The 23,371-nt window shown below is 38.2% G+C and overlaps 1 protein-coding gene across 4 annotated transcripts in view; it reads right to left on the reverse strand.

Annotated features, from left to right (window-relative positions):
- Positions 1-23,371, reverse strand: part of LOC108097486 (mannosyl-oligosaccharide alpha-1,2-mannosidase IA) — a 51,033-nt gene that overhangs the window by 12,023 nt on the left and 15,639 nt on the right. Inside the window, exon 1 of one of the 4 annotated variants that reach the window (XM_017199786.2) lies at positions 20,980-22,937. The exons of the other annotated variants lie outside the window; for them this stretch is intronic. Within the exon in view, the coding sequence (XP_017055275.1) occupies positions 20,980-21,639 (660 nt within the window). The 5' untranslated portion in view covers positions 21,640-22,937. Of the gene's footprint in view, positions 1-20,979; positions 22,938-23,371 lie in introns of those variants that run through there. 4 annotated transcript variants of the gene reach the window in all.

Here is a 23,371-nt window from a genome sequence, read left to right on the forward strand (position 1 = left end):
AACTCCCAAATGGTCAAGCATTTGAAATGGATACACCTATTGAGTTTCACACCTTCAACATCTCCGTTTGACCCCTGGGGCGAACAGACAGACAGACAAACAGACAGGCGGCGTTTAACCCTTAACCCTTGACTCACCTTGACGACTTGGTTTCGCTTTTCGTAATCAATCAAACCGCTGGAGGCATTGTAGTTGACCCCGCCGAAGGGCAAAGGTGGGGCGTCCACCGATGAGGGGGGAACTTCCAGGCAGGAGGAGCACTGGAAACTCCGGAAGTGGAGCGAGCAGAAGGAGTGGGAGTGGGAGGAGTGGCGGCTTCCGAGGACTCCTCCTTAAATTGATTATCCCGAGCTTTGGTGGGCTGACTACTGCCGGCAATAACAGCGGATATCTTGGGGGATTCCAAGTGCTCCTGCTGCTGCTGCTGCTGCTGCTCCTTCTGCATCTTCTCATCCTCCTCCTCCTCTCTGGTGGCATTCAACTTGAGGTACACGTTCCGCGGATGGTTGTTCACATAGTTGAGCTCCTTGATCTGATTCTCATTGTTGCTAACACTATCGCTCGCCACCTTCTCGTTCAGTCGAATGATGTTCGAGAGGTTTATGTTGTTGATCAGGGTTATTCCCGTGATCCCAACCAAAACGATCACGAAACAAATCCCGGCGATCAGGAGAAGCGGTGTGGTTTTCGACGTTTTCGGGCACATTTTAACTTTTGATTTGTAGCTTTCTGTTTTGATTCGTATTTATTTCTGCATAGTCAAGAGTTTCTTTTTTGGAAGTGAAGCCGACAGTTCCAATGAGTTTGTATAAGAGAGCTTTTTTCGATTTGATGTTTATTATTATTTCAGTGAGTTTTATCATTTGGTGCTTATTGAAATACCAATCATCAGCATAATTTCCCGCCTCCTCAGTTCAGCGATTTCTGTACTGCTAACGATACCTTTAATTCCCCTTCGTATTTACAGCACTTGAAGTCGTCTCCTTTCGTTCGGTCTTTCCCCCAAGTACTAAGTACTTTGCCGGCAGAGCAATATAAAAGTTGACAACGTTTTATTGCATTCCTTCGCGCTTTTTTCTTCGTTGCTTGTCCCTCAGCTGCGAAAACCAAAAGGGACATCCTGGCTAACAAACACAAAGTACAAGAATTTCCTCGAATAAAAAGCACAACAAAGAAAAATGTCTCGGCAAAGGAAGATGAAACTTTTTAGGTGAGAACTGGACCGGTGTAATGTTTAAGTGCTCGGCTTTTTTTTCCCCCAGCAACTCGTTTTCCCTTCAACTTTTCATTCAACGGTCGCTTTTCTATTCGCCGTGCATATTATGAATTTGCCAAGTTTTACTTGAGCCGCACGACTGCACTTCAAATTGGAATAATCAATGAAGGAAATAAAAAAAAAGGACATTGGCTGCGTGGAAAAAATCTGGGGAGGGGGAAGGTCAACATTACAATGTGCTTGTAAAAAAGAGAAAAGGGAATTATGGTAAAAACAAAATCATACAGATTTTTTATATCAGAAAAAAAAGTTACGTATACCAAATAAAAAGTTACGCATACGCAATGGTAGCCGAACAATTTGACCTCTGGTGATATATACAACCAAACTAGATCATATCAGATCAATCCGATAACAGTCTATTCAGTTGTTTTCATTCATTCGATTTTGTTTTCATTTTTAATTTATTTCCCCACAAACCCCCACCCTTTTGTAGGAATTCAGACGGCGACTGTTTTAATTGAATTCACATCAATTCAGCGCACGCCATTCAACAAATGCCGAGGTATATACTATAATTTGTACAGTAAATTGCCTAAAAGAGACGAAATCGCTGATAAGAAGCCTATATATATTATAATATAATGGAAAAAAGAACTGAACCCATAAAATTAAATAACAAACTTTTAATCTCAAAATACCTAAATCAATTATAGAGGGAATGTTGTTTCAAAACTATGAGAAAATATAAATAAAACACAACAGAATTACATTGCAACATTTTTTGTTTATGTTCTAAACTTTTTGACGATTAAGAAATTGCTTAAATCTTTCCTATAGCTTATGAAATCCAAAACATACTTTTTTATGAGCTTTTACTGTTCGACTGCTCGCTCGTTTATCATGAAAGTAATGGGGATCTTGCCGCAATGAAAATTGTTGATTAACGACGGGGGAATCTTCCGCCGAGTCTCCCAACGATTCTCCCCACACACAACTCATATATTCTGTCTAATTTTGAGTGTTTATTTTGCTTTTGGCAACTGCAGCTAGTTAGGAGAAAAAACTCATTGAGAGATGCGTTTAAATATAGAGTGAAAGGGCAAAAGGGGCGGGAATGGAAATGGGGTGAAGAAGGGGGAGAGGTTTGGAGGGGAGGGAGAGAAGACTCAAGGACGCGCTCGCTAGGCAGTTGGCAATTAAAAGAAACACGAAATGAAAATAAAACATAAACACACAACAAAGTGACACACAAACACACGCAAACACACACAAGCACACACATGGAGTGGTTTTTACTGCGAGGAGAGGAGGGTGGGGTGATTGGGTGCTGTGGAAAACCTGAGGCTGCACAAGAAAAACATGAGCACAAAAAAAAAACGTGTCAAGCGCAACGGCGGCACTTGGCGAGCGAAGAACGAAGCAGAAGCCTCGGGCCTCTCTAAACCTCTTTTCACCCACCCACCCAACCAAAAAGGGCCACCCACTCCCCCACTATTTCCACACCCACCCCCACCCCCACTCAAATTTTCCACGCACTGCACCTGGCGAAGGGAAATGGGGGCGGGGAGCGGGGGGACAGGCATTTCCAGTGCAGATTGCTCGAAAGTTGTGACAAGAGGCTGTCCTCCATTTGCTTCTCTCAATCAATCTAATTCTTCGTCCACAAAAAAAAAACTTGAGTTCCAATCGTTTACCCATCTTCTGAATTTTTCAACATTTTTTTCTTTCATATTTATAGCTTTCTTACTTTTTGTCTAATTCTGAAATTTAGTTTTTTTCCCCATAGTTGAGTCTCCATTGATTGCTCAACAATTCGTTTATAACGTTTCTTATCTTAAAATTGTTTGGTTCTACCCTTTTTCTTGTCTTTTCTGTTAACATTGAAATTTGTTAACATGGTTTTCTGATAAGCTGCTAATAAAATTGGTATTGTTTTTTTTTATCTGTATGCCTTCCTTAGTTGTTATCTGTAAACAATGGTAATTTGCCAGATGCACTTATTGATATTTTCCCATTGCTTACTTTTATAACAAGGCTATAAAAATGACTCATGCATAATTAATATATTTTTCTGATGCTCATGCTATAATTACGGACTTTCCCATTCAATCATTTGAAAGTCTGCTGTTGAATCATCGCACATCTCCTAATCACACTTTAGATATTTACACTTGGGAGAGATTCAATCGCATTCTGACACCTTTCTGCTCCAGTATCGCTGGATTATTTCGATACCCCGAATCCCCCATCATCCCCTTCGTCCCCCCTTTCCCCCTTTTATTTTACCCACTTGAAACTGTTGCTCGTGCTCCGAAAATTTCTATTTATTTTCGGTTATAACCGATATTTAAATGAAATCTCAATTGGTTCGCTCTAGAGTCCACTATTTCAGGGTTGGAACTGTCGTGACACATTTTATTTATAACTTAATGAATTTCCTTTCTTGTGCTCCGATATGGCTAATAGTTTTCTATCTTCTGTTTGTTTTTGTTCGTATTCATATTGTTTGTTGCCTTGTGGCGTGTGAGTGGATGTCTTCTGTTTTTTGTGTGGCGTTTTTTTTTCCCCGAATTTTTCGCGCGTGCACGAGGCGGCAGATGTCGAAAACAGAACGAACCGAATGCGGTGACTGAGGCAACACCAATGGGCCAGAGCCAGTCCAACAAAAAGCGCCAGAAGAAAAAAAACACAGGAGCCGAAAGCCAAGAGCCGAGCCGCAATTCGCTAGACGAGGGAATCGCTTAGGCCAGTGATGCTTCTTCGGCACTTTTTCTTGGCTTTTTTTGAAGGTCAGATATAGATAGATTTCTTAAACAAAAGTGCATGTTTTTTTTAGAATTTCAACACAACCTTTTCGGGTTATACTTTGTATTCCGGTGTTTAAATTTGTTACTAAAATATATAATTACATTTATAGTAGTACCTTACTAAAAACTTTCCTAACATTCTTTTAACACTTTAAATTTGGTCTCTTTACTGCATTATTTTATAAGATAAGTTTTAACATACAGACAAACTTCATTGTAGATATTAGGTACTTTTCTTTAGAAATATATTCAAAAATACAAATTTTTTTATTAGAAAGATCAAATTTCTATTTACTTTCTATATTTTCAGCTATTTTCAAGCTGTGACATCACCGATGGTAGTAAAACGAAAAGCAGAGCAACGAAAGCTAACGACAAACGACGAAATCGGCGAAGTGCATCAAAACCGAAGAGATGCTAAGAGCGGGAAACGGAACGGCAACAGGCGAAACGAAACGGTATGGAACGGAACACACACACACACACACACACACACACACACACACACATAGAAATGCGCAACAATTTGGCAATGGAGAAAATTCAAAAAGCTCTCAACGAAAGCTAAAGTTGGGGGCGGGATAATAATATGGGGGAATTTCAAGATGAGATGCGAAGGTAAGTGATCGCTAAATGAATAGAAAAAAAAAAAACATTAAATAAACAACTAAAGAAGAACACGCACAGGTTAATAAATATACGCCAATATTTTTCTACAAGTTGTAAATATTTTTTTAGTGCTTAATTGTTTCAATCAAAATGATTTTGACACTGTTTCAAATATCATTATATTTAAATTAGCTTTATGAAGAGATTAACGGAGAGGAAAACAACTTCATTCGTATAACAAAAACTACGAAAAACAAAAAAGTTTAATGACTTAATGAGCCAATTTTATGACAATTAATGGACAGCGATTAATTGCCCCACAAAAAATGTATAATAATTTCGGATGCTAATTGCGAATTGATGAAAAAAGGAAGCATGTGTGTGTCTGCTCCACATGCATTTAAATTATGTTTTATTTATGACTGCAAATGGAAATGTGGAAACACCCTAAACGAAAGTAAGGTCGATAAAAAGTTCCGCTCCCAAGAGTATGAATAACACCATAATTTTGAAAATTTATAGACGTCCTAGCTGAGATATTTAACCAAATGGGTTGTAAATTTCATATACATAAAGAACATTTTCCTTGGGTCATGGAAAACGAGGTAGAACTCAGCAGGAAAATCTGAATCATAAAAACGTGTTAAGTATACGCCCTGTATGCATGAGATTAAGGAACAGGAAAGAAGAAGGGGTGCTAATGGCACAAATTTGTAAAGAAATTGGCAAAGCTGCGACTAATTAGGAAAAGTAACTGGGTTAAAATCTTTCTCTGGCTTTCATTTTTAACCCACCCCAAGACCATAACGTTTATTTCTTTTTCTTGGGTTGCTCTTAAGAAATTTTTTTTGTTGCCCCCTTTTTGAAGAGAAAAAGCTATGAAAATGAATAAGTTTTCTTGAAAGAATGCTAAAGGAGAGATGAAGGAAAATGTGAGTAGTTGTGGTTAAGTTTTTTAATAGGTAACTTAAGCTTTGAAATAATATTATATGAACATATATTCTCAGGTGGGAAATGTCCCAATTTATATTTGTTTTGACGAACTCTTTGGAACTCTCTAGAACTCTTTAATAAAATCAACAAATTTTTCTGTCAAATGCCAACTTTACAGGAATTTACTTCAGGCTCTTCACTTCCTGCAGGATGTGTTTTCCTCTTACCTTTCACGGCTGTCATCTTCTTGCTTGGCTGAAAAATGTGCTCCACTAATTCCCTGTCAACTTGGTTAATGTCCTTGCCCCACCGCCCCTCCCAATGTATTGTTCCTTTCGCCGTCTGCCAACATAAATTAATTCGCCTGCATTCCTTTCTCGCCCTTTGTCTTGGCATTTTCATAACAATAACTTATTTGGCCATAAGCCTCACTAAGTAAGTTACTAACTGGGTAAGTAAGTAAGTAAGTGAGTGCGAGGTAGCATTTTACCACTTATCGCTGCGAAAACAACAATAGAAATGGCTTCAGAGTGTCAGAACAAGCAAGTAAAACAATAAACCACCCGTATCTGTGGTTTTGGCAAAAAAAAAACATTCCAAATAAGAAAGGAAACACGGTAAGAAAAACAAACAAAATGTACGGAGTGGATTAAACTATTTAAAACGTAAGCGTTGCTTTAATTATTTATTAGATGTATATATTAATGTATATAACAAGAACTACTTATTTTTTTAACCACTTTGCTTATGAGTTCCATATTTTTTGAAAAGCCTTTTTTCCTTTGCAATAATAACCACACGACCAAAGCATTTTTCTAATTAACTCTTCTTTATTATTTCTGCTGTTTTTCTGTGGGTTTGCATCCTTTTGTCTGCCCAAAGAAATCACGTACAAAAGAAAAGGACGAAGGGGCGAAGGATCTGGATTTGCATTGTGTTTTGTAACAAGCGTTTGACGCCTTCAAAAAAATATCTTTCAACACTTTCTATACCGTCACGCTTTCACCGCTTTCCCCTTCCTTTCAAGTCCTGTCTCTCTAATCAAAAAAAAGAAAAAGAAAAAAAGAAAATAATAAACATGATGGAAGGAAGGGAAAGATAGAAACAGCAGCCTAAGGAAGGTAACGAAGACAATAATAACAGACAACAAAAAAGCAAAGAAACAAGCTTAAGAGTGACAAAAACAAAACCAAAAACGACAAAAGCCACTAGAGGGAATTTTGTTGACGGAAAAAATTAAGTGTAAACGGGGGCAAAATAAGGAATTTTATATATTTTATCAAGACGAAATTTAATTAAAATAGAAAAACATTAAGCTTGGCTTCATCAAATATTTATGCAAATAAAATGTGAAGCTTAAAAGCTTGTAAAGTTAAACTTGTTTAAGCCAGGCTAATAAAGTCGGTTTCTACGGCAACACTAATGGAATACCCTCAACGGATGCGTGAATTAGCCTTAATTTATAGAAGAGGAAGGAAGACAGAGCGGCGAAGAAAGAGACGGCAACAGCGAGTAGTTCCTGACCCAAGCGCATTAATCCATTTACGAGTAATAACGAAAGTGGACAATGACAATAACCCGCAGAGGAGTCCCAAAGTGGGCGTGTTCTTGGCCCGGTTGCAGTGCAGTTAAATTAACCTCATCGCCATCGCCAGAAGGAGGAGTCCTTTTGGATTCCCCGTTCATAAATAAAGCGAGTGCCGCATAGAGTGTTTATCTTTAAGGCCTCGTCGTCACTCAGTCAGTCCGATACTCTTTTATAGAATATTTATTGGGCGACACAAAGTAGGAGAGCGTGTGTTGAAAACATTTATGAATATTCAACTGAAGGAGGCTGGCAAAAAAGTGACCTTTGCTGACAACAGCCGGAAAAGGTCAGCTGGACGAAAATAAATAAATATGGCGAGGCAAGAATAGGTGCTGTAAGCCACACTATCTGTCATGGCTAATGAATGTCAATGTTGACAGTAGATTTATATGCGTTACGGCTTAACAATACAATAATTTTTAAATAATAATGAATAATATTATTTAAGCTGATCAGTTTCGCTAGAAATATATTATAAAATGTTATATGGCTAAACTTTCACTTAACTAAACCTTTAAAGATCTTTCTTTTTTTGGCATTACATTTGCAGTAAATAAATGGCGGCTGGTAGCAAATATATTTCTCATTTTTAGGAAGTCACTGCAGTGCATTCTCTTTAGCCATTTATTTTTTCCACATTTTTCTCGGTTTATGTAATTGCGTGTGTGTGTCTGCAGCAGAACATTACACACATACTCGTACATTAAATTTATGGGCTCGAGTTGGACGCAACAAAAAAAATCAAGAAAAAAATAAAACAGAGAAAAAGAGAGTAAAGAGCACAAAATGAAAATAAAACAAGAAAGGAAGCTAGCTTCGGCAAACCGAAGCTTATATACCCTTGCAGTCATCAAATATTTCGAACAGAATACACAAAGGCTAAACAACAACGAAGCAACGACGACTTTTCTATTAATTTTTTATATTTTTGACTATTGTTCATATGACAGCTATATGATATAGTTGTCCGATTTTAATGAACATTTTTTTATGAACCAAGACTAGTTAAAAAACTTGATACTCAAAAAATCATAGTCGTGTGATGAAAAACAATCACCTTATCAATTAATTTCCATTAATTCTATATATATTTTTTGATCTCTCCTATGGCAGCTATATGATCAAGTTATCCGATTTCGATCAAATTTAACCCGAAATTCAATAGTAACTAGAAAACGCCATGTGGAAGAAATCAAGTCGATCTGATCAAAAACAACGGCGTTAGAATTTTGTATTTCAATCCCTTGTATGGGAGCTATCCTATATAGTCGCCCGATCTTGCCCGTTCCGACTTATATACTGCGTGCAATAGCTACACACCTTTTGGGAAAGTTTCAGCAAGATAGCTTTAAAAATGAGAGACTAGTTTGGGCAGAAACGGACAGGAGGACAGACGGACAGACGGACAGACGGACAGACGGACAGACGGACAGACAGACAGACGGACAGACGTACAGACGTATTTCGATTCAGATGGTGATGCTGATCAAGAATATATATACTTTATGGGGTCTAAGGTGTCTCCTTCACTGCGTTGCAAACTTCTGGCCAAAATTATAATACCCTTTGCTCTGCAAGGGTATAATAAGACTCTTTACAACAAAAGGCACTAAACATTATGCCCACTTTGCGGGCCACGCCTCCCAGGGGGCCCAAATAAAAAGGGGCGGTCGCCTGCTATCAACATGGAAAATGCTCCAAACACAAAAACGGCGATAAAAACCAAAGCCAAAAGTAAAACAATACCAAATATAGGATATTAACAATCGCAAAAAGAATTATTCTAAAAAAATTCCATCGAGGCAAGCAAATTATTATTACAATGAAAGTAAGGCTCATTTACACAAAATTCCACACAATTTAAAAAAATTGTATTTGCCGCTGGGTAATGGATATTTTTTGTACCCCTAATTTGGTCTTGTTTTGGATCAACCAATGAAAATCAATTATTATGCAATAAGCTCATTAGGAAGAGGGGTCAGCGGGGGTTTGGCCTCCACTTTATTAGCCTCATTAAACGCACTCGAAAAGCGCAAAACTCTCACCTTCCGATTGGTTCCCCCCTCCCCTCCCCCACTCCGCTTTTCCCCCTTTTGTGCCCTTCTACCCCACTGGGTTTTCCACTCTCCACAGGCCGAGGAAATATTCTGGAAATGAAATGAAATTGTGCTCATGATTGCGATTACGGTTATGACTGCCGAGGGGGTGAAACTTTTGCCACAAGGTTCGTTAAACGCAGTTGCACCAACCAGATCTAATTACAGCGGCGAATGCAGCAAATGTACCAGAAGCAACATCAAAAAATCAACATTACACTGAGCGAATCACTTGAGTTTGTGTGAACCTAAACCATTTCCCGACACAAGACTGATATTCACATCGATTCCACACTAAATTGTAAATATAATTTAAGTACATAAACCTTCCAGGCAATAAGTAGTTGATAAATTCTATAGAATGCAAGGTTTTTCGCTCAAAAAAACCAAACCTTAAGAGCCTTTTAATTGCATCACAGTGCCGGCCAAGCAATTAGGAGCCCAGAACGAAATCATCCGCAAATCAAGGTCGCCACATCGCCATCGACGTGCTAATTGCTCCATTCTCACTATTTTTGCCAGCGAGTGTTTGTTTGCTTATTTGCGATTTATCTGCTAATTGAAATCTTTGGAGCAAAAAAAATATACGTACAAAAAGTGGGTTGAAATTAGGTAGCGGAAAAGTCGAGCGGAGATCAGCTTAAAAATCCGCCAAGAAAACTTTGAATCTGCAGCTTTGAGAAAATCTGATTGTTCCCGGCAATTATGCGAGATTTGAATTGAGTTTAAGTTATGCGCCGACAAATCTAAGTTGATTTGAAAGATAATTGCTTTCGCCAGTCCGAAAGATTGGGGTTAAGTGGTTTGGCTTATTTAGGAGGAATTATGGAAGAATAAAGCAGATTATTGAAAGAAATATAAGTTATGCGTATATTGAGGAAATATAATAGATTGCTTTCACGTTAAGTATTTGACCTTAAATATTAATTTAATAACATTTATTTTCGTGATACTCTGAAATTTTTTCTCCTGTGACCACTTAAACCGGCAGTTTGGCAATTTTCCTCTCAAATTCCTGGCCCAAAAAGCAGTTAACCAATTTGGGCATTAAATCTCGTCATTCAATCGGCTAATCTGCGGCCAAGGGGGTCAAAGGACGTGGGTCAGCTGGGATCCAACGGTGAGGGGGGCATCGATTGAATTGCCATTTGCATGCGTGTGAGTGCGTGAGTATGTGTAAGCGTGTGAGTGAGTGAGTGTGTGTGTGTGTGGATATGACATTATCGCAAAATGGCCGCCAATAATCATAATTCATGGACATTGTTTGCGAGCATTTCACGAACAGCTGGCTGTGCCTTCACCATCGTCGTCCTTATCATCCATATTATCATTATCCTTATAATCATCATCGTCCTTGGCAGTGAGAATGGCGTGTAAAACCAATTTTTCATTTCTGCGCCCGTCGAGCCATAAAACTTTTTACGTATTATTATGATATTTTTTTTTTGTTTTTTGCTTGCCGCTTCCCAGCGCTCTGCTATTTTATTATATTTTTTATGTCCTGTCATAAATAAAAATATGTTTTATTCTATAATCATGTTTTAGTCCTCGACAAACATTAAAGAGGTTCTCTAGATTTAAATGGGTCACCGAAACTCGTGTAGAAATATGTGATTTTTTTGAAATCAAACTGTTTGAAACTTGTTGGTTTTTCATTTCTTAACCGACATTAAAAATTCAGAATGTTTCCCAGGAATATTTCACGCCCTACTGAAGCCTTGAAGTTTCTCTTCTCTTGTGAAAATAGAAATTCCAACTGCTTCTGGTGCCGGGCCCTGTCCCTTCTCCATTTTATTTCCATTTCCAGCAGTAGCAGCAGCAGCAACAGCAGCACCATTGCCTGCCGGCTGATGGGTCGTATGCGTAATGTCTTTTATGCTGTCAAAGTCAAAGTTAATTTATGAGACGCCTTCGAGTAAATGGGATGCGGGTGGCTGCTGGGTAGGTGGGTTAAATTCAATAACCTTATGAAGTTAACGCGTATTAAATGCGACCAGCCAAAGGGCATTAAAGGCGGCTACGGATCCTTGGGATGACTCATACGCCCCGTAAGCCAATAAGAAAAGAAGCCAACCTGTTGCCCCTGACATTTTTATTTTATTAAATTGATGCCTGCAAAACATGTACCATTTTTTTTTTTTGTAGAAGATTTTGCCGTTCTGAGAGTTTGTTTTAGATTTTTCAGATTTATGGAAGCTTATAGAATCCAGTAACTTTAATTTCCTTAAATATATGACATTCATTAAATACCATTACTCAAACTAAGTTTTGCTCGAAACAACAAGGTTAAATTTCCACGCTGTGTTATATAGTTTTTGGTTTATTTGCTTGACCTTTTTCCTGGGTTTATTTTGATATGTGTATTAAATCCCGGTTTTATATACTGCTGCCATTCACCGGGGAATTCGTATCGTTTAACTTTATTTCCATTTTTTTTGCGTGTTTGGCTTTGTGTGGACATTTTTTCCAGTTTGTTTGGCTGTCGTTTATTTGCATTTGATATGTGGACAATTTTATCAAAGTTTTCGCTTCGCTGAGCTTAAACTTTGTCCTTCGCTTTTTTGTGCCTTGCTCAGTGTGTTTCTCACCTATATATTTAATTGTTAATATATAGATTTTTTTAAGTGGGGGAAATTGGCAACAGAACGGCAGAATTAAATAACCATTAATGGTTTTTTCTTGAATGAAGAAACAAAAACCCTTACAAATACCATTAAACGCATTTTTTTTTAAGGGGATTCTAAATTTATAAAATAAGTGTAACAAACTTGAATGCACTAGTTGCCATCTTGTGTATAGCGAAGTGCAAATTAATTAAATTTATTGATTGCATTGAATTAAATCTTTTACCAATTTAATTAGAGTGCTTATTCCCCTACTCTTACTTCAATGGAAAGCCACTATTAAACATATCAAAAGTCACTGGTACTTTGCACTTTGGACGTGCTTGGAAAAACATCTTATTTCATTTTGCATCCTTGGTGCAATCGAAAGGACCTCCTGAACCTATGCCACTCAAAAGGTCCTGCAGTTTATGCAAATCCATCGCTCCGAGCTATGAATTTGATTTACGATGACCGGAGAGCAGAGCTTCCTGCTTCCACTTGCAACACATTTGCATACCAAATAGTTTTGCCAACATTAATGAATAAATATGCGATGTAATTGCATTTGCTGCCTGCCTATATTGAAGAACGAGAACGAGAACGAGAACGAGCCAAAAGGTCCATCCGAACTTCCAAGCGATGGCATAACTAATTGAATTGAACTGACGACTTGATATCCTTTTGGAGCCTTCTGAAGGGTTGGATCATCACTTGTCCGCCTTTTGGCAGCCCGGCAAACCAACAAAGACCAACAAACCAGAGTGCCACCGCCAGGCTTGCGGCCATTGAGATAATGCCGCAAGATTGACGTAATTCAGCCGGGTCATCCACGGAGTTTGACATATTTGATGGGCCACAAACAAAGCTTGCCCCATCTTCCTTTCCCAGTGGCATTATTGGCAGCCACCCTCACCTTTTGGCTTTGCCTTCTGAATTTGATTGGGTTCCCATTCCGGTGGCTGGCAATTTCACATGAGCAAATATTTTGATAGGACACACATGTACGATGTGCCAGGGCGCATTTCTATATGCACATAACCATAATATCAACAAGCATAAAGTGTATTAATAACACGTTCACAAGCTGACCGCAAAAACCCAAACTAACGAAATACCCTTCACATCTAGTTGGTTTTTCATGATTTCTGAAGGCACTTGTGGGGTGAAATAGAGTGTAAATAGTTATAGGGATTTAATAGGTTGAAGAGGAATCAATTTTATTTTAAAATAAAATCTGTAAAACTAAAACACACATTTTATGAATTTTTATAACCTTTTAAACTATTCTTATAGAGTCTACGATATCTTCAACTAGATTAAGGGTATCAACAAGTCTTAGTTTCACACCCAACCCAAATTTTCTGTAATGTCAATCTAGTGATTGAGCTGTGAAACCTCAACTGCGCCCTGTTCACCATATCTGCACATCATTCTTGGACCCCCCCCTTCCTCACCCCCTTTTCCTCCTCTGTTATCATTGTGTCATCATTCCCATCATCTTTATCGGCCAACTTGTCTTGTAAGCACTTTTGGCCCGAATGCGAAGCAGAGTCAGCAGAAAAATGTACTCTAACCTTTTCGGTTGCCCACGCAACCAAACTCCACGCTCTTTATCCAGTCGGGTGTGCCTAAAATTATGCAACATAAACTAAAAATTAAACAGTTTCGGCTTCTTGGGTGCGTTTGGTTTGGGTTTCGTTTCGTTTTTTTTCGGTTAACGAAGTAACCACACAACCACAACCACAAAGCCAGACGTAAACACTTTTGCAAGAAATAGCAATGTCATCGCCTGGCTTCACCCGCATTTGACCTTTTGTTGTTGATGATTGTCGGAAGGGAAAGTTTCTCGAAAACAGCAGCTGGCATTCCACTGGATAGAGAGATAAAAGGTGCTCAGGTTGGTCAAGATAGCGAAAGTGGAGGTTAACAATATCAAATAGATTAAAAAGCAACAAAAAATGATTCTATTTGCAGATGATGCTGAACGTGAAAACTTTAAAACATTAAAATTCAATTCTTTAGAAGTTATAACAATAATTTCTAGTTGTAAACCTTGACTTCGTGTTCTTTTTTATTTAACCGCATAAAAAAAAAAAGATGAATCCTAATCGCTGTGGAAATAGTTGTGGCAAAAGTTATAGAGTAGTTGACTTCCACTCAAATCTATCCGACTTGCTCTTCCCCTCATCACATATTTATGATTCATTTCATTTCGCTTCGTACGTTTCGTGTTTTTTTATGGCAATGAGTTTGTGCATTTTTATTTTGCTCCTTTGGCAGTCACAGCTGCTGATTGCCTTTTCCCCGGCCACGCCGCTCTATCTGCTCCTCCACTCCTGCTGCAAGGATCCAAGGATCCGAGACCCAAAGCCTAAAACCTAAAACCTCATCCCCCGCAACCACTTGAGGACCATTTCCTACGCCATTCAGTGGACGAAACTCAGCTGCGGTCCTCCAAGATTTTAAGAACTTCACTTGAGAAGTTTAGAAAAGCGGAAATGGATGGTAGCTGTCTGGCACAAGATGCTCTTGCACAGAGAAAAAATACTGTATTTAAAAGTTTTACAGAATAAAATGATTTGATACGAGAATATGTACAATGAAATGTAAATTTTAAAATAAAAAAATTGGAAATTCAATTTAGTTTTCATACATTTCTATAGCGACTAAATCCCCTGGACATTATTTTATTCTTTATTTTAACAAGGGTTGGTAACATTTTTCCCAGTGTATTAAAATTGGTAGTCATCTAACACATGTCTGAGTTGTTGTGAGTTGAGTTGAGTAAATAAAAAAACTAAAAATAAAACATAGCTCTTGCAAAAGTTTGCAAATAGTCATTTCGTTGTAGGAAATTTTTATAGCATAACTTTTGGGTTCACATGTATAGCCAAAAATTTGGAATCTCATGTATTTAATTTTGTTTAACCATTATTGATTCTACTTGTATATCAATTCGAAATATTTCACCAAGGCTGATATGTTTTCTAAACCCTTTCTACGCACTTTCCTTGCCTTCGGCAATTTCTCTCAGCCTTTCTTCGCCTCACTGGACGCTTCCACTTATCGATGGCAATTTCCCATGCCTTGTTTTGGTTTTCTGTACTTTTTTTTTTGGCATTTTTGGCATTGAACTAGAACTGTTCTGTAGTGGAATCAGCGCAGGAAAAGAGAGACTGAGTGGGCCAATAAATAAGGGACGAGCTGGCTGCTTCCTTCCGGCCAAAATGGGCGGACTAGGTAACTTAGCAAGTCTGCTGCCTCGGGACCGAAAGCAGGCAATTAGAAAAAGTCATAAAACAAACGATGGCCAAAATGGTTGGCCCCCGCCCCCGCCCCCGCTTCCTCTGATTTCCTCTCCTAACCCTTGGAGGTCAGTTATGCTCTGTTTCTTATTCCCGTAAAGCCATTGCAATTGGACAAATCCCCATGATTTAATTTTCGGTAAAACGTTAAAAGTGTCGAAATTTAAAGAGCACTTTCCTCCTTGAAAGTAAAACCATACCTGTGGCACGATAAATAGCAAAGTGAGCTAAATAATTGAATGAGGACAATTGATTGATAGCCGAAAGCTTTTTATACCGACGCATAGTTAACGAAGCGTAACAGGTAAAGGGTGGGTAAGACTGGGTAGGGCAAACATAAAAAAGAAAAACCCAAGGAAAATCGAAGAAAATGCGGGAAATTCGGAGACAACTAAGCGCAGGTGAGGAGCGAAGGCCGGGAAAGTGCAGACAACCGAATTGACTCCTTTGAGTGGAGCAAGGACCTTCCGTGCACATTTCCTCAAGCAATGCAATGCAGGACAAAATCAGCTTAGCACAGCCAACAGATGAAAAGCGGAAATGGGAAGCCGGGAAAATCAGTGGGGTGGCAGGGAGGCGGAAACCAAACATCAACAAAGTAAGTCAACTCGGGGTTGGATGGAAAAACTCTTGCAGTCTCTCGGAAAAAAGAGCCATCGAATGCAGTGCAGTGCAGCGAAAATCAAGTTCAAGTCAGACAAAGTTTAGCCTGTCAATCCAGTTGGATTTTTCCCTAGAGCGAAGGGAGCTAAATATTTAAAGGTGAATATCGCATTGGTTTCGTATGTGGGCTTGTGTGTGGTGTGGGCATTGTGGCTAAAAAGCCGAGAAAAGCACTTCAATTAGTGGCCTAAAGGTCAGCTCACAAAAGTAATCATGGTCAAACCATTTAAGTTCGCAACAATGCATTTGTTTTGAAGTTGCGCCACATTATTGAACAGAAACTTTTGAATCGATATAACACCTAACATTTAGCGCCTGCGGCAATATAACTTGAATTACTTTTAAAGTTTCTCCTCCTCAAAAAACTATTGTAAATATTTCGAAATCTGTGCCACATTCTTCTGCCAATCAATACGCTTTTAGCAGGGCTTAACTCGCAGTTGGTCCTTCGAAAGAACTTCAAAATCTGTTCAGTTTCTTCGCACTTGAAGGTTGGTGAAAAGGGCGGAAAATGGAGAGAAAGGCTCAGGAAGGAGTGAAGGATATGGCAGCCAGGATATACTGTCAGTGGCAGAATCTCGGGTTTCTTTCTCGGATCTCTGCGGCTATTGCTGTTTCCATTTCTACGTGTATTTCTGTTTCTTTGGTGTCTCCGTGCCAGTTTCACATCACATCAGCTTCTGTTCGGGTTTCCCTGGCGTTGATTCTATTTTTCCCGCCCACATTTTCCCACCGCGTCTGTTTTGTGCACGCTCCATGTCATGCGGAAATTGAATAGTTTCCGGTATTGAACAATGATTACTTATGCTCTGCTCCGAGCCCCAAAAACTTTGACCCCGAACATCAGCTGAAATTCAATTCAGAAACGATACCCTGAACCAGATAAGGTATTATTAACTATTTTATACGTTTCTCATATGCATATAATGCATATAAAATGGGATTTTTTTTTGGTTAACCCTGGGTTATTCCTGGATGATATTTTGTAACCAGATATTTTCTTTAGTTGTTATTGCTTTTAAGAATATTTAAACTTCGTTTTCTCCCGCTGACAATGGAAATATTTAAGGTTTTTCCACCCGATCGCTTGGTATATATGCGGAAAAAGTTTCTGCCAAGGACATTTTCCCCAGCAAGGAAGGTGGTGGCGATGGACGGGTGGATTTTACTAGGACAGGACATGATAATTGAAAGCATTGGGGCGTTGTCATTTGCGCATTTGTCCGAGCGCAGAAAACTTTTTGCCAAGACATGGCAGATCCCTCACCTTCCCTTCGCTTTCCCCCCCCTGTCCCCCTTCTTCTTCTTCCTCTTCTTCTTCTGGCCTTTATCACCTTGTCCTGTTTTCCCATCTCGCTCGCATCTAGCGCTAAATTGAAGCTTATTGTTAGATTGTTGGCAGCAGCACTTTCCCGTTCTGCCACTTGCTCAGCATTTCAGGCCCGCCCTCCTACTCATACTCTTACCTGCCACCTATTTATTTGGTTGGACAAAACTTTTTATCCATGATATTGCACTAAACAGCAGAGCGAAACACGAAGTGGTACGCTCAAATCATTCATTTGCAACTCACCTGAAAGTAAAAGAAGCGGAAAATACATGAGTACACTGGGAGAATTCTATTTACTTCTTTTAAATTGTATACCAAATATGTAAGGTATTCTTATGGTTATAAATAGGTTATAGAAATGTATCATTAAGTTATAAGAAATTATTAAATTGATGGGGCAAATTTAACACATTTTCCTATTGTATTGTTGCGAATTTATAGGTGTATGCGTGAGCGGAAGGCGCGTGTTTTCCATATAAAGAGGCTGCTTTGCATTGCAATTGGTGGTTATAAATTATGACCGGCCTCCCAGACATGACAGATGTACTGCGGCAAAAGTAGGGGAAAAGGAAAACCGTTTATCAGCGTGAAAAGAAAATTCACTATGTGGAAAGTACTCGCTTGATGGGCAGCGGAAATAAGCGATGATTGTTGCGACAATGAAGAATAATTCAGAACTCAAGTTTCCGCTCTTATTATGCACTGTTTGTGCGAAATAAACAACAGAATTCAACAGCAGTTGAAATTTAATTGCTCTCACTCTTACTTTAAAACTTGTGCTCTCCTTTCCATTTTTAAAGACGTATCACCTGGATTTTGGCAAACTTGTGCAATAAATTATAATTTATCCAAGATAAGACAGGAGTCTGTTCAACTAGTTCACATGGCAGAACTAGGCTAACTTTGCGATAATTACAAACGCCCGAGGGACGCCGAGGCGGCACCGCAACTCCCTCACAATTATTTTAATTTCCACAACAGGCCAACTTGCAGGCCCCTTTCGCTTTTTGGGGCAACCCGCACGTGATGAGCCTGCGGCAAGTTGAAAGCCCAAAACGGCGCCCCACGCCGCCCGCAAAATGTGCTTTTGTTTACCTAAAAAGTTAAGCAATTTATTATTAAGAAAAACTTTTGCACCCGAAAGCGGAACGGGGGGATATGGCAAAGGTTATGGCCCTCATGTTTCTGGCCAAACGAGAATTGCGTATGATAAATGGGGGATCTTAAATAAAGTGCATAACAAGCCAAGGACAATGAGAATCGAAAGTCACCCATGAAAACTTAGATAATTTTTTACTCTTTTTTTCTAACTTTTTTGTTATAATATAACCTACATAAAATACTCCAAAATAATTACAATGTAGTAGGAAAGATGTTGTCTTTCGATTCTCATGACTCTTAAATTTAAATTTTGCTAAATAAAAAATTAAAAAAAAAAAAAACAACTTTATGAGGAAAGGGTTTTTTTTATTCATTTTTCTTGATTCTTAAAAATATACATGCTAATAAAAAAAAATTTGTTGTGAATTTTTCCAATATTTTATGGGCTGCTAAAGTGTAAATAACTTTTAAACAATAAAATTGGGTTTCATAAAACAAAATGTGACGCATTGTATTTTATTTTACATATTTTTTTAAAAGCAATTGCTCTCATTTAATTTTTATTTGTGTTTCGAACAAGAAAAGCAGCAGTCATGGAAATCAACAAACGGAAGTGGGCAAAATTAGCGTTTGTAAATAAATGAGCAAGTCTCATATGAAATTCATCGGCTTAATTTGTCGTGTTGTCTCTTTTTCTGAGCTTGTCGCTATCTCTCTCTCTTTCTAACCATTCAACCCAGCGAAATAGCAAAACAAAATAACTAGAAGTCGGGGCGCACATAGAAAATCAAGTAATTAATTTCACACGGAATAAGTTTGCAAAGTTAATTGGCTTAGTGCTGGCTTTTGGCTTACTCTGACTGGTTAGTTGCAAAAAAAAAAAACAAAAACGTATATTAGGTTTTCCGACAGTAAGATACTTAGTAGTCCAGTTTTTGATATCTTTATTGGTTTCTACGAAGTGAACAAGTTTTTCGTTATACTTCATGGTCATTTAAATAAGTATAAAAAGTGTTTTCAATAATATTTTAAGCTAAAGGGTTTCTGGATTATTTATTAGGCATTTAACATTTAACATTTAACTTTCGTTGGGCAACTGGTTCCATTAACTTTGACATGTGTGGATTTTCCATACCCTTCACTCCCTTTTAATCGCATTAGAGAAATTACGCGATTTACATAGGATTTTCCAGAGGGAAGGCGTCGTGTGGGCGGTTCGGGGATTAGGGACGTCAATTTTATTATTGTTATGCCGCGAATTGAAGTTTATTCTCGCAACGTCTACCTCGTGCATGTGCAGTTTATTTTATTTGATTTCCCAGCGCCATTAAAACTATGTTAATTATTGTAATCTGTAATCTGTTTTGTCGTAATGCCCGAGGGCTCAAAATTGTTAGATGATATTGTCTCGGTAATTGACTGGCCGCGAATTACGGCCCACCGACCCGTATTTAATTAGAGGCGCTAAAAGTTTTAAGAGCTGCGAATAATTGATTTTAAAGCTGCAGGTTTTTATTTCTGACTGCTTTCATTTATATCACACAGCTAACAATTATTTTTCAACCCTTTTAATCTCATGTAGTTTTTCTACTATATGTAAAGCTATTCACTTGAGTTGAGAATGGATTATAATATATGGATGCATCTGATCATGACACAATAATGAGTAAGGAATATGTAATATACGACCCATTAGAACTTTTTTATGTTTCCGCATTAACATAAATCTCCGAGGCATTTCCACCAAGTGAAAAGCGAAAACCGGCTCAAGAATAACGGTTAGAATCGGTTCAAACTAGTGCCAACTAGTTTTGAGCTATAAACAAAAACTATTAACCACCCAGGTATAGGAAATATATAAAAACGTCTACGAAAGGCGGCCAGCTGTTATATGTGATCGATTATATATGCAAATAGCAAGCAAACAAAACGTGACAAATTTAATTGGGAAACACCCACCCGAAAAAAAAAACAAAAGTACTGCATAAACTCTCACACGCAAACACACGAGTTTTCCCAAACGAAATTTTTCCGGAGGCGAAATCGAACGAACCGAAAACAAATGCATTTTTCGGTGAGGGGAAAAAAACGGTTACAAAGCGCGAATTCGTGTTTGCTGTCCAGCGTGACAATGCAGGAAAATGATTAGCCAGATAGCTCTAATGGGAGCGAGGAAGGAAGGGAGAAAACGTGAGCCAAACACCACATAAATTGAATTTTTGCAATGGTACCGGCTCTCGTTTATTCTTCTGTAATTGCAAAATTACACGGTCAAGGGTAAATTGAAAATATGCCAAATCCTCCAATAATTTTTGACATTGAACTTTCCGAATGCCGAAAAATAAAAGCAAAGAAGTGTTGTAGAAAATATTTATTAAAGAACATAAAATGAAAACAAAGTTGGTATATACAATATGCACAAGTTGAATACAAATATTATTAATTTAAAATTGTAATTTTTATAGACAAGCTGTTTGTAAAGAATAAAATAAAGATAAGATATCATATCTTTTCATAAGTATAAGTAACTTAAGCTGTAACTTAAATTATAAAAAAATTATAAATTTACTAAAATCATTTAAATTCGTATACATTTTTGATTGTTTCCTAAATAATTTGAAGCTGTACATATTCTTAAAAGACCTGAATAAAAATGTAAGCATTTTGAAATAATTTTTTACATTTCTAGTTCAACTGCTGGGCTTTTTCGCTCAGTGTGTACCTGCTTAACATGCGCGCGTCGCTCGAATTCAATTCCCCCAGGATTGTGATCGGCGATGCTCATGGTAATGTCTGTATTGGTAGTATTTGCGGGGCTCTCCATATTTTTATCTGGATTTTTAGTGGCTGCTGTTAGGGGCGCAGCTGCTGGCAATGAAATCGAGTCTACATTTCCCTCCATTAAGGCTTCGGCCGCCTCCAAAATTCGCGGTCCTGTGTTGCGTGAACTGCTTGTGCTGCTTGTACTGCTTGCGGTGGCATGGCTTGGCCCACTGTCATTGTTCAAACCGATTTCAATGACAATCTTATTCGGCTGCTGCTGCTGCTGTTGCTGCTGCAACTGCATTTGGTGTTGCTGCAGTTGGCGCTGCAGATTCTTCGGATGCGTCGCCGCTTGAATGTAATTGAGATCGCTGCGGGATAAATGGTGCTGCTGCAAAGTGGAGTACTGCTGCTCGACGAGCGCCGCCCGCGTTTGGGCCGCCTGGTGACCGCCATTGGCCGCCGCCGAATCGCTGGCCACCTTCTCGCGCAGCTTCACGATGTTCGATATGTTAATGCTGTTCGTCAGCGTGATGCCCGTGATGCAGACCAGGATGATGGTCAGCACGACGCCGCAGATGACCAAAGTGGGCATGCGGAAGCATTTCCGGCTGCACATGGTCACCTTGGAGTGGGAATCACCACCAGAAACGCATGCAGGCGGTCGAATTCACCGGATCCAACTCGCCCAAAAAGTTTGGGAAGTGTTTGGGTGGCCAGCAAACGTTTTTTATTTATTTATTTTGCATTAAATCAATTTGTATTTACTTTTGTGTTATTATTTATGTTGTTACTATATTTTTTATGTTAATATTGTGTTTCCTTTTAACAAACAGGTCTAATGCGTTTAGTTTTTGTTGTAATTTTGTTTGCTTTGTTATTTATCTATCATTAAATTATGAAACTACTTAATCAGTACAGCCAACCAAGTTTAAGCACAATCTTTTATTTAACTTTTATCAGACCTTTTATCTTTTATTTTGTTTACCAATTTGCCAGAAAATTTCAGCAAATATTTAAAAGCGATTTCCTTTATCTTTGTTTGTGTCCAACTCGCGAGATTTTCAACAAAAATTAGTTTCTGGTTTCAGCCTTGTTGCCAACTCGCGAGAGCGCCACAAAGGTGTTTGGTAGTACGGTTTTTTTTTATTTGTTTTAACTATATTTTCATTTGGGCGTGTTTTTAATTCGACGACCGTCGCGCTTCTGTGCGCATTTTGAACTGCTCGCTTCTGCAGCTGAAATGCGAATAACTGCAGTGATCGTCGCGCACTGCTTGTCGCTTAGCTGCATTGCCTATCGCTCGCTTGCTCTCTTTCGTACTCTCTTGGTCACCAAAAGAGCGTGTAACAGATTCAGCTGACGCTGTCGCAGCTGCGCTGTTGTTGCAAGCAGTTCTGCAGTTTCATAAGTGGTTATTGCTATTTTTGGTTTACAATGTTTTCCTTTCATTGAGTTTTCCAGTGATTTTTTGTTATTGTTTTTGTTGTTCTCATGTGGCTGAAACTTTGTTTTTATTTGCTAGTTTTAGGTTTTCAGCTCGGCTTTTTCATGCTCTCGTGGATTTTACTATGCGAATTATTATTCAATGGTTGGTTTGTTTGGTTTATATTTTCGTTGTAGATTTATTGTAAAGACTTGCTGTAAATTGTTTTGTGAAATATTTATTGAAGAATTACATTTTATTGCACTTATAGTGAATTTTGTATAGTATTTATTGTTTAGTTTCTTTATTTATTACTCTTATCATCAAGCTGTTTCATCAGGCTTATTGTTTAAAACTTTTTCAGTTCATCGTCGTTTTGTGGAAATTACAAAAATTTCTACTTTAAATTAAAGCATTTGTAGTTACATTTTAATGTCAATTTGGGCTTTATTCTAAAATTGTAAACTTATTGTATCGGCTGAAATATTTCTCATTTTTTATACTTTATGGTTTTGCTTTTAGCGATATCTATGTTGTTTTTATTGGCTTGAACCTTCGAAATTGGGTTTGTGATTTATTTTATTGCAGTCGGTTTTGCTTGCTTGTTGTTTATTTTTGCACTGGCTTGCTGTTTGTTTTTCCAAAAATACACAAAATGCACACAAAAAAAATGTAGCTCGTTAACATTTTAATGTTCTCATGCAGTTGCGGTTGTTGCTGCTTTTGAGGTGTGGCAAAAAGCAGTGAAATCATTTATTTTCGTGCAGTGATCGCTGGTAAATTGAATTTGCAAAAGTTTCGAGATGTTTGACACACTTTAAAAGTTTTGAACTTGCCAATAAAGAAAGCAATTAAGTCAAAGTTTTTCCTTAGACAATTAGTTTTAAAGAAATATAATTTAATGATTTCTTTTTGGTTTATATTA

The sequence above is a fragment of the Drosophila ficusphila genome, unplaced genomic scaffold (assembly GCF_018152265.1).
Source record: "Drosophila ficusphila isolate 14025-0441.05 unplaced genomic scaffold, ASM1815226v1 contig_197, whole genome shotgun sequence".
NCBI classification, from domain to species: Eukaryota; Metazoa; Arthropoda; class Insecta; order Diptera; family Drosophilidae; genus Drosophila; species Drosophila ficusphila.